General features: G+C 39.7%; 1 protein-coding gene across 1 annotated transcript in view; it reads right to left on the reverse strand.

Moving 5' to 3' along the window:
• Positions 1 to 11,164, reverse strand: part of LOC107656011 (forkhead box protein P4-like) — a 130,506-nt gene that overhangs the window by 26,768 nt on the left and 92,574 nt on the right. The window contains 3 exon segments of the mRNA XM_016443660.1: positions 1,832 to 1,929; positions 1,931 to 2,151; positions 9,489 to 9,642. Of these exon segments, the coding sequence (XP_016299146.1) occupies positions 1,832 to 1,929; positions 1,931 to 2,151; positions 9,489 to 9,642 (473 nt within the window).

Below are 11,164 nucleotides of genomic sequence, written 5' to 3' on the forward strand. Positions count from 1 at the left end.
GAGCTGAAAGAGACAAAAAATATTTGATTAGTCAAACTATAAATTATGTCAAACTGAACTTTGACTCCAGTCTTCAGAGTCACATGATCCTTCAGAAATCATTTTAATAGCTGATTTGTTGCTCAAAAAATTATTTTTTATTATTATCAATGTTGAAAACAGTTGCGCTGCTTAATACTTTTGTGGAAACTGTTTAGATGTAAAATCATCTAAACACCTGCTTTTTTAATCAAAACAACCCACTGGGGTCAATATCAATTTTTTTTTCAGGCAGTCGGCATGGTAGCCTCACACATGCAACCAATACAAAGCAATGAAGCAATGGAAACAGTCTCGAACATTCACCGTCTGCGGGAGCACGGATAAGGTGGCGGCTGATGTGCTGACAGGGCCTGCCTTCCAATAGTAAGTGCGTATCATTGTATTAGCATCTTGTACTACGACGCAGGTTCGAATGTCCTTAGATGCAGCCAGGAACAACAAGCCGCCATCTAATTACGAACGAACGTGGATGATATTCAGATGTTTCTCGTAACGGCGGGAGCACGGATAAGGTGGCGGCTGATGTGCTGACAGGGCCTGCTGGTGGGGCCTGGGGATAAATGCTACGGTCTTATTTCGTTTGAGATACAGCCACTGTGTGCTCTGTGGCTGAGAAGTCTGGTTCGGGTCTCTCTGGCCCCGGCTTCTGTAGAGACCCATATCGGATCAGCCTCGAACCCCCGCCAGCAGTCTCATCCAGCAATTTTTCATTTCGGGCCTGGCCAACCGCCACGGGCTAGCATGTAGCTTGGTTTTTTTTGTGAGGGCAGGGACCACAGAACCCTTCGTCATGTGTCTGACTGCTGCTAAGCATGGGCAGGGGGCTAAAGGGGGGGAGCGCGGCTTGTGGCGGTTGAAGGCCTGGGGAACTCTTCCCAATTCCACATCAGAGTACTGCTTAATATAAAGCAGCTTGCTAGCAGATGAGGCCCTCCTGATGCGGCGCACACACACGCTCCCTCCTCCTCTTCATCAGATGTGCTGGCAGTGGACGGCCCACGCAATTCAGAAGCTGCTCGAGCGCTAGACATTACAAACTACTGGCAACCACACTGTCCACATGTGCCATGCATTAGCCTCACCGCACAGCTTTTCTTTCCTTTTGAGTTGCATGTATGTGTGTGTTTGTGTGTAAATGTGTTAGGCCAAGTCAGGGAGAACAGTGTTAGAAGAAAACATGATGGAAGGCGCGCTTTTCTTTCTGTTTAGCCATGTCCGTGTAGCATGACAGGGTGGGGTGTGTGTTAGTGCTGCTGGTGTGCGTGGGTTTATTTAGCTGTAGTTTGGAGGCCCCACCAGTGGAAAAATGGCCATATTACATAAAATATCCACAGAACTGCTATAAACGTCACACTGCAGCACGATTTAAGTGAACTGCAAAAGTTCATTAAAAACTTGATTAAAAACAGAAATGTTGATAAAAAACCTTTGGAGTTTTTATTTATATATTTATGCAATCTATTCATAAATGAACTAATAAATATTACATTTTACTTTATGCTTTATTACATTTATATTTAATTTAATTTAGTTTGACAGTTTACTTAATTACACACACACACATACATACACACACACACACACACACACATATATATATATATATATATATATACACTATATACAGTATATATATAGTGTGTCTATGTGTGTATGTATAAAGGGGGGCTGGCCCTGTGAAGGTTTGATAAATTACTTTTATATAACAACAATAGCAGTCTAAGGTATGTCCTCATTTAGATGGATAGGTAACCTTGTGTATATTTACATAAGTGTGTTTGTTACTCACTGGGTGCTCTGCAGGGGAGCGCCTTTGGAATAAGGCGTGAGATGCTCATCACTGGACTCCTTGGTGAAGGAGGAGATCCACTCAAAGAGTCTTGCTCTTAAGAATGTCCACTGACCTGTCTCTCTTTGGAGTGTGCACAGAGTTCTGTCCATTTGGCAAAGTATGATGGGGGATCTGAGGTGAGACCTTGGAGGCCGAGTATGAGGTAGTGTTGGAGCTGTTGGTGGTCAGATCGAGGCCCTCATGTTTCATGACCTCCTCTGTGCACTGAACACCGGCCACGTCCTTCCACAACTGCTGCAGGTCAGTGGGGCACATGGCTGAGATGGGCAGAAAGCAAGCAAAAGATTACTACAAACTATAAATCATTATTAATTACCATAAACCATAATGTCCTTAGAGAGAAAAGAAAAAGTTACCACCTTTAGCAAACTATAAGTGCTATAATCCAACAACTCCATTGAAACACAAACACAAAAAGGTGCTTTAAAAGCCCTGGGTCAACAACAGGTGCCATATGATGAAACCTTCTCTAGACAGAGAGTTTTTCAACATGTTTATTAGTTTTTCTCTTCTTTGTTGTGCTGAAGACTATAAGCCCAGTGTTGAATGACGAGAGCTCCTTCGGAAAGCATCCAAACCTGCATCTCTCTCTATCACACCTCCAAAGCCCCCCCTCCACCTCACCACATCTTGAACAGTGGCCAGCTGGCAGTGCATCTCACCCCAGAGATCTCAAAGCCTGGCAATGCGCTGACATTAGTGTGGCAAGCCATAAAACACCAGGCACACACCTCGCCACACTTTACTACAGGAGGGGGGCATGCCAGCAGGACTTGTTAAGTTCACAGAACAGCAGAAGGAGGGACCCATCCAAATCGGATGAAGCAAATGGCTAATTTCAGCGTGTTTTTGTTATCTTTCAACATCTCTGCGAATCCCCCTGGCTACCTCCATTTGTAATTATCACCATCCCGACCGGCACTGCAACTCACTGGATGAATTAATCTTGGCGAGATGCTCTCTTGGCATTTTATTTTATTTATTTTTTTCCTCAAACTTGCTGAATTCGGGATTGTATTTTGTCTCTTGGAAAGGCAGAGGGGGTCTAAGTTGGGAGGGAGATTTGAGCGTGTAAAAAAAGTGGAGAAGAAGCGGGGCCGCCCAAGCTCGTCTGGCACACACTGTTCCCGAAAAGCCACAGCCTGCTACGCTATCTCACATGGCAAAGACTTAATAGCAATCTAAATATTATGTCTGGTCCGCCAGCATTCTTGTCCCGGACCCCGCCAAAACAAAACTCCTCGCCTGGCCTGGCTCTCTTCATCCCCCCACCTCCCTCTCTTCCCAGCAGGCCTGGGGCCAGGGAAATGATGTATGGCCACACTTGCAGCTACAGGCTGTTGTTCACTAGTCACAGACAACCTGACAGAGCACCAAAGGGTCACGGATGTATTTTAACCCTGCAAATAACCGAGCCAGCTCGGCGGCGTGGCACTGTTGCCTTAGATGGGGGAAGGGAGGTGATTTCTGCAAGTTTCTACTTTTGTGAAAAAGCAGCCAGAACATAGGAAGTGGAAGGGAGGACGCAGGGTGGAGATGGAGCGGTTTACCTACAGTGAAGTGTTTTTGTATCTCATTTTCTTCCAAACACACACACAACACAGTTGCACACACACAGGGGCAGGTGAGGCGTTTCCCACTGTGGTTGGCCACACACTCTCTATTTCTCACACACACATTTCACAGAAAACCAACCTCAGCTTTCCACACAAGTGTGTGCTCCTGAAATGGTTTAATATTTAACATTTAATAGTTGGTTTATTGAAGCTGATGTGTATCATGACGTTAAAACTTTACTTAATGTGCAGAGACTATGAGTAAACCATTCTAAGGTCGATTTCTCTGACGTATAAACACTGTGGTGTTTTCAAAACATCACTGTTAGTCTTAGCAGCCTGGCATAGCAACACGGTCTCAACCAATAGTGTGAGTTTGGGGTGGGGCTAACAGTTTCCGACCAATGGCAGACAAGTGTTAGGGAAACCTGCTTGGAAACAGACATTATTTTTGAAATTCTTCTTGATGCAGAATAAGTCATCTTCAAATTTAAAGGAGAACTGTGTAATCTCCGCAGAACTTAAATGATATGCACTACTGTTCAAAGTGAGGTCAGTAAGACGGCATTTATCTATTTCAGGGGTCGGCAACCCATGGCTTCCGAGCCGTATGCAGCTCTTTCATCCCTCTGCGGTGGCTCCCTGTAGCATGGGTGTACAATACGTAGGGGAGGTGTCCCCCCGACTTTTAATAAAACCTAAACTCTTCCCATGCACTTTTTTTTCACGGGCTAGTGTGTTCACGTAGAGGTTTTCAAGGGCCAATGTTAATAAATCTGGATTTAAATTAAAAGAGAAAAGATAGTCATGTCGTTTTGGATACTTTTTATTCGTATCCAAAACAATGTGAACATCACGGAGCGCGGAACACTCTCATGCGCTGTATGTTTCATTCATACTCGAAGCCGGAGGGCACTCTCATGCAGAAGTAATAGATATGCAGAAGTAATAGATATGATAGAAGTAATAATAACTTTTGACATGCCAGGAAATCCCTAATATGGACAAAGACATCCCGCTATTGCTGTATCTAAGCTGAATAACAAGCATAAACCTTAACTGATGAAACATGAAGACAATAAATGATTGCGACAATATATGGTTTATGTTTGTTTTTCAAGTCTTCTCCAGGTGTATGAATGTTAAGGTGCTAACTGACATAGTATTTATTATAGTGCAGAAGCTATAAAATATATTTTCTGCCTTATTCTTTGATAAAAATGGAAAAATGTTTGTAGTATATAAACTATTATACTGATTATACAATCAAAACTATAAAATTGTCATTAGTAATATATATCAAAAATATTATAGAAGACAAATTATTGGTTATTGTCCAGGAGTGTATTTTATTTCTTAGCCACTTAAAATTTTTGTCAATTAGACATACATAAATAAATATTATAATTATTATTATTACTACATTTGACATTTCTGCCCCCCTCACTTCCGAAATGATTGCTACTCCCCTGCCCTGTAACATAACTTAATATTGAACTTTAGCTATATGCCGTGCTATCTTTATTTGGGGATCAACTATTTTGTGGCTCCACAGAATTTTATTCAGTGGGAAAGGGGCCAAAATGGCTCTTTTGCAGACCCCTGATCTATTGTAAAATACAGTAAAAACAGTAATATTGTGAAATGTTATGACTAGCTAAAATAACTGTTTTCTATTTTAATATATTTTATAGGTAGTTTATTCCTTATGACAGCAAAGCTACATTTTCAAAATATGCTGATTTGGTGCTTAAGATACATTTCTTTTCAGGATTCTTTGATGAAAGTTTAAAAGAACTGTATTTATTTGAAACATAAATGTTTTGTTAATTGCCATTTTGTAATCTGTCGTTTTCTTTATTTTTATTTATTGCATCCTTCTGGATAAATTTTATTATTATTATTTTTTTAATCTTACGGACCCCAAATTTTTGAATAGTAGTATATATAAAATATAAGCATGTATGCTACTCTTTCACTACAGATTAGACTACATTACACTTTCTGATTATCATCTACATTTGATTAATATTCATAAGTAGATGGGCGATGAGGCTGCTCACAAGGCAACATTACAAATTCCCCTTTGGTTTCTGATGTCTGCCCCCCCTTCTAACTACATGCATCACAAATCCTGAAAAAAACTGAAGAAAAGTTTGGCACGGTGATCACAAAGCATTAAGCCGGGTCCGACAGATCTGGTTGCGCCCTTTGGACAGAAATTAAAATGACTTACTGTAACTGTTAAGTGAATCTTACAAAGAAACAAAAGTCATCCCGACTAGCAGTCTGTCTAATGCTTGGGTTCGAAACTCTAGCCTTTCTGCGGGAATGACTGGGCATGCCAAACAAACACGAAAACAACAACAACAGCGGTTGGCGCCACAAATGGATCAGAGAACAAATCCTTTTCAGCAGCAGCTACAGCCAAGCATGACTAGCCAGAAGAATGTGCATGGTTGGCTGGTCAGTCATAATGGAGGACTTCTTTTCAGAGAGGGATTGCGGGGAAATTCCGTGATTCTACTCTGTCGCATGATTTGTTGAAGGGATTCCAAGAGCCCAGAGTTTATTGTTCTTCAGACCCCTTGAAACAATGCAATAAGCAATGGGGGTGGGTGTAAGGGTCTACGCCAGAAAGATGCCTAAGCCAAAAGTTTACAGCTGTCGCGAAAAATTATTTTCATCAATCTGCGAACCTTCCTCTGCCTTGTTCCTTGCTCTCCCTCTCGTTTTTTTCCAAAAGACTACTTTTCTAAAAGCAGCCGTGTGCATGTGTGTGTGTGGCAGGCCCATTCAGGATTCTGGATGATGAGTCTATGTTTTCTTAAGACTGAAATAATCAGAGATGTCAAGAGCAATGGGTGAAAATGAGAGTCAAGAACTCTAATAAAAGACTGGAATCATTTTGGAGGCCCTATCGGCAAGAGTGGCAGGGATTTCAGCATGGAAACTGGAGTCGGTTCCCTGTTTGTTCTGTCCTGTTGAGGCTCTTGCAATGTTACGACCGCTGTGGAACCTGTAAAAGTTGATGTGTCTAATTTTGGCGAATGGTGGCCAGTTTGCAGTCAGGATCCATTACTGGTAGGGTCCCTTTGACAAAACAAGGAAAAATTGAAAAATACATTAAAAAATGATCCAAAACCTCCATTTCCTTCTGTAGGATAAGTGCGTCTGGAGCGTGTAAAACTCATGGGCGCACACACACATAAGCCCCCTCCCTGCCTCTGCACAAAGCCCGGTGAATTTTGTGGCATATTTTACCTATTATCCAAATGACTGCCTTCCACAAAACCAACAATCAAGCTTTGCTTTTATCTCTTTATGAGCTGATTAAGTTAACAAGCTTCACATATGGCTCTATGGACATGGCTGTAGTTAGTCTCCGGGGGGCTCCATCCCGCTCTAATAGATTGAGATGATAGCTCATTGCCAAATTTTGGAGGAAGACGAATAAGGGATTCATTTTACAGCTAGCTTTATTAGCATTCAACATTGTGCGTATAGTAGTGGGGCAATCTGAGATTGTGTGTGTATGTGTGTGTGTGCGTGGTTGGGGCTGACTAAGGAAGAATAAGTGGGCGGCGGACGAAGGTCTGGCCTCAGCCTGAGACCGCCATCTGGTCCTGGGCTACGTGTATGAACACAGATGCTGCATTTATTTAGCACGCTGCATTTCCTCCAGAGCTCCACTTTCCATTAATAGGCATCACTAAAGAAGTGAAACAGACACTCTGTGGTGTTTTTCTGGCTGTTGAGAACAAGAGAAGAGCTGTGAAAGAGACAGACCACCAGGTTGAGAGGCCTGTGGTTGTAGCACCTCAACCTGGGGCTAGACGGAGTCAGATGTTTGTCGTTAATATTGACGAGCTAATGGAGCTGGGGAAGAGTGTTTCACCTTTAAAGATATACATTAATTCAAGTAAGTATCTGCAATAAAAATGTCTGACAAAATATTAAATTCATTAAAATCCCCTTACTTTCACAGTAAATACTACAATAGGTGAATGACTTGAATAGTTTGACATTCTGCAATTTTGGTATGTTACTTTGACTTGTTTCTTCTTTCATTCAACTAAGGTGTAAAATTGACATTCACCAATTCTTAAGTTATTAATTAGTCGTTGACTTGTTTTTTAGTTGGAATGTTAAAAATTTCAAAATAAATAAATAAATAAAATACTTGTTTTCATCTAAAATATAAGAGTATTTCGTCTAATCAAGTATGTTCCAAGTATGTTCCCACGTTTACATTATAAACAAGATAAACAAAAATCTGCCAGTGCAGTAATACTAAGTACATCTCATGAACAAATCTTATTATTTTATGCAGTGTTGATAGCTAAAACCTTTAAAAACGTATAAAAATATTAAAAAAAGAAAGAAATTAGTTTAAACACAAGCACTTCAATTAATAACTGGAAATCAATCAAATCTAAAAATGAACTAAATCTGGAAGAAAAATAAAAGTTAAATAGCCTAAACAGTAATATTAAGAGAACTAATATAAATGACAAAAGCAGACAAAAAAATTACTAAAACTAAACTAAAATTAAAATGAAAACTGAAAATATAAAAATAAAGCTAATATAAAATATTAATTAAAAGTATGATAGTATAGCAGTGTTAATTTCGTTGATGAATAATTTGTCATAATTTTCGTCAACAACATTTTTTTCACCGACGACAACAAGACGATAACGAACTAGAACTCTTTTTGAATGACAAAAACTATGATGAAAATCTATTGACATTTTCGTCAACGAATAAAAACGAGACGAAAATGTTAGGGAGGGACGATTTGGGAAGATATTCCTTCAGAACGAATATGCTGCATAGTTACGAGGTTAGATGCTTACATACAAACCGGCGGGACATAAGCTAAAATACATTTGCTGCACGTCTCATAAAACGTTCAAAAATGTTAATATGTGGGAGTAAGAGATGAGCAGACATATAGATAAATCTGACGACGCAAGAGAGAACTCATTTCAGTCCGGTTTTCTGAGCGCAGACACTGAAGCATACACACACAGAAAGCGCGTCTCACAGCACACAAGTACTCTCTCGCGTCGCATGAACGGAGAATTACACACAAAATGATGTAAAATTGCATTTTACAAGTATTCACGTAAACACAGTTGATTACATCTTAAGTCAATGTAAACAGCAGGCAGAACGTGTCTCAGTACATTGCATCCATTGCAGCTGTGAATTCGGTTTTAAAGGGATAGCAGCCTAACTGCTATTGTCCGAGTCACTGATGTTAATCTAGCAACAAAAGAAAGACAGAAAATCACTCACTGCTCTTGACTGAAAAACTTTAATAGCCCTAAAGATGAATCTAAATTTATATATAGAAATAAATATGTCTGCTTGAAAGAATGAAGAATATGGTAAACAAGTTGTTATAAAGAATCCATAATTAGCCTATATAACCAATGGTATTTCATTAATAAGAAGACCATGTTCTTGTTCTTTATGAGAAGTAGTTTTATTTAATTTTAACATAAAGGCATGTTGTGTGTCACCGCAGTTAAATCGGTGTCTATCATGATAAAACCTTAATATCAAACCTGTATAATGAGTTCGGAAATTTTTAGAGAAATGCATAATAAATGCATTACACTGTAACTAAACCCATTAGATTTTAGCCGACTAAATTTACTGTAAATTTAGTCGACTAAAATCTTATGATATTTAGTCGACTAAAACTAGACTAAAACTAAAAACAATTCAGATGACTAAAATGTGACAAACTAAATGGCATTTTAGTCAAAAGACTATGACTAAAACTAAATCAAAATTTGCTGTCAAAATTAACACTGTAGTATAGAAATAATACTATAATATCATAGGGCAGCACCTGCAGCCTTACAGACGTCTACTGAAACTCAATCTCAGCAGATGCAGTATATCATCCACATACTGCATCACAAAGAGTATTCGGATCATCTTACTCATTTGCAGGAAAACTGAATTCCAAGCCGTGTTTCACAGATAAGTATGCATACTGTGTGTGATTGCATTATGTGTACCTTGCTGCAGGCTCTGAATGGGTACTGCTCCTTGGCCCGGCTGTAGGTTCACCAGGCCCTGTCTTTGTAGATTTAGAATGTGTTGCTGCTGTAGTTGTTGCATCTGGATCAGCTGCTGCTGGAAAGCCAGCTGTTTATTCCCCAACTGCTGCTGCTGAGAACGAGAGAGAGAGAGAGAGAGAAGCATGTTACACAACAAAACAAATGGATGGGAAAAGTGAGAGGAAGAGACTTGGAGAGCTTCAGGATGGAGAGGGCGGGAAAGACGAGACATTCATTGGCTTTTATAAGCCTTCAACCTCATCCAGGACATGTTTATATAGGACACATCCTGGAATAGAGATATTTTCCCCTCCAATCACCAAAGCACTTCCTGTGGAGGTAGACAACAAGCAGACAACAAAACGCTGAGACTTGGTTCAAAGTGTCGAAGTGCATTGTGAAGCCTCATGCATTAGGAGATAACGCATTAATCTAGGAGTGACAGTTCCATGTGGTCTAGGATCGACACCAAAGACAAGCTCGCAAACATGCTCATTCATCACTGCATGTAGCAATCTGTTAGCATGCGGTTGGCGCGCAATTAACACGGCAATAAACAGTGACTAACAACATCTGTGCACAATGTTAAGAACAGTTCCAGATTATATGACATCAGATGTTTATCATTTTACGATAAGGCTTGGTATTTTTCACTATGCATGAAATGTGCTTTGTGAAACCTGAGAAGCATGACTCCAAACCCCTTTTCCCGTTTCATAAACAGGTCTCAATGTGTGTGGATAGTCATCATTCACCTATCAAGAGATTTATTTTTGTTCCAGCCGACTTCTGGTGACGTTTAACAAAAGAGATGAAAAATTAGCAAACCGTTTTATCAGCTATGACATAAGCACAGTGTATTCCAAGACTAGCCCTAAAATAAAAACATGACATGAGTGAGAAAAAACTCTCAGATCTTCAGCCAGAGGTGGGAAGGAACATAAAAAAGGGCCAAGGTGGAAAAAAAAGATCAATTTAAAGGTGATGCATATAATTTTTGATGTTTAAAGTGACATTGCATGGCAACATTGACTCAATCAATGACATTTTGGGAGGTGGGGCTGGGGCGACACTACCGTTCAAAAGTTTGGGGATAGTATGATTTTTTAGTTTTTGAAAGAAATGCTTTACATTTCTCAAAAGTGACGGACATTTACAAAAGATTTCTACTTTACATAAACGCTGTTGTTTTGAACTTTCTATTTAACAGCAAATACTGAGAAAAATGTATCATGGTTTCCACAAAAATATATTAAGCAGCACAACTGTTTTCAACATTAATTATAGTAAGAAACGTTTATTGATCACCAAATCAGTATATTAGAATGATTTCTGAAGGATCATGTGACACTGAGGACTGGAGTAATGGCTGCTGAAAATTTAGCTTCATCATCACAGGAACAAATTACATTTGGAAAAATATGAATAAATCTTACAGAACTTTTGAATAAAAGTGTACCTATTTTTCTGGCCAATGGCGTACCTTGTTCAAAGTATGCATGATACATTTCACCTTTAAAACAATAAAGCAACCAGTTCACACTCATTTCTACAGCAGAGAGGTACAGATTTGGAGAGCTGTGTGTGTGTGTGTGTGTGTGTGTGTGTGTGTGTGTGTGTAAGAGTAAGGGAGA

This window comes from Sinocyclocheilus anshuiensis, unplaced genomic scaffold, assembly GCF_001515605.1.
Source record: "Sinocyclocheilus anshuiensis isolate Anshui unplaced genomic scaffold, SAMN03320099.WGS_v1.1 scaffold51, whole genome shotgun sequence".
Lineage (NCBI taxonomy): Eukaryota > Metazoa > Chordata > Actinopteri > Cypriniformes > Cyprinidae > Sinocyclocheilus > Sinocyclocheilus anshuiensis.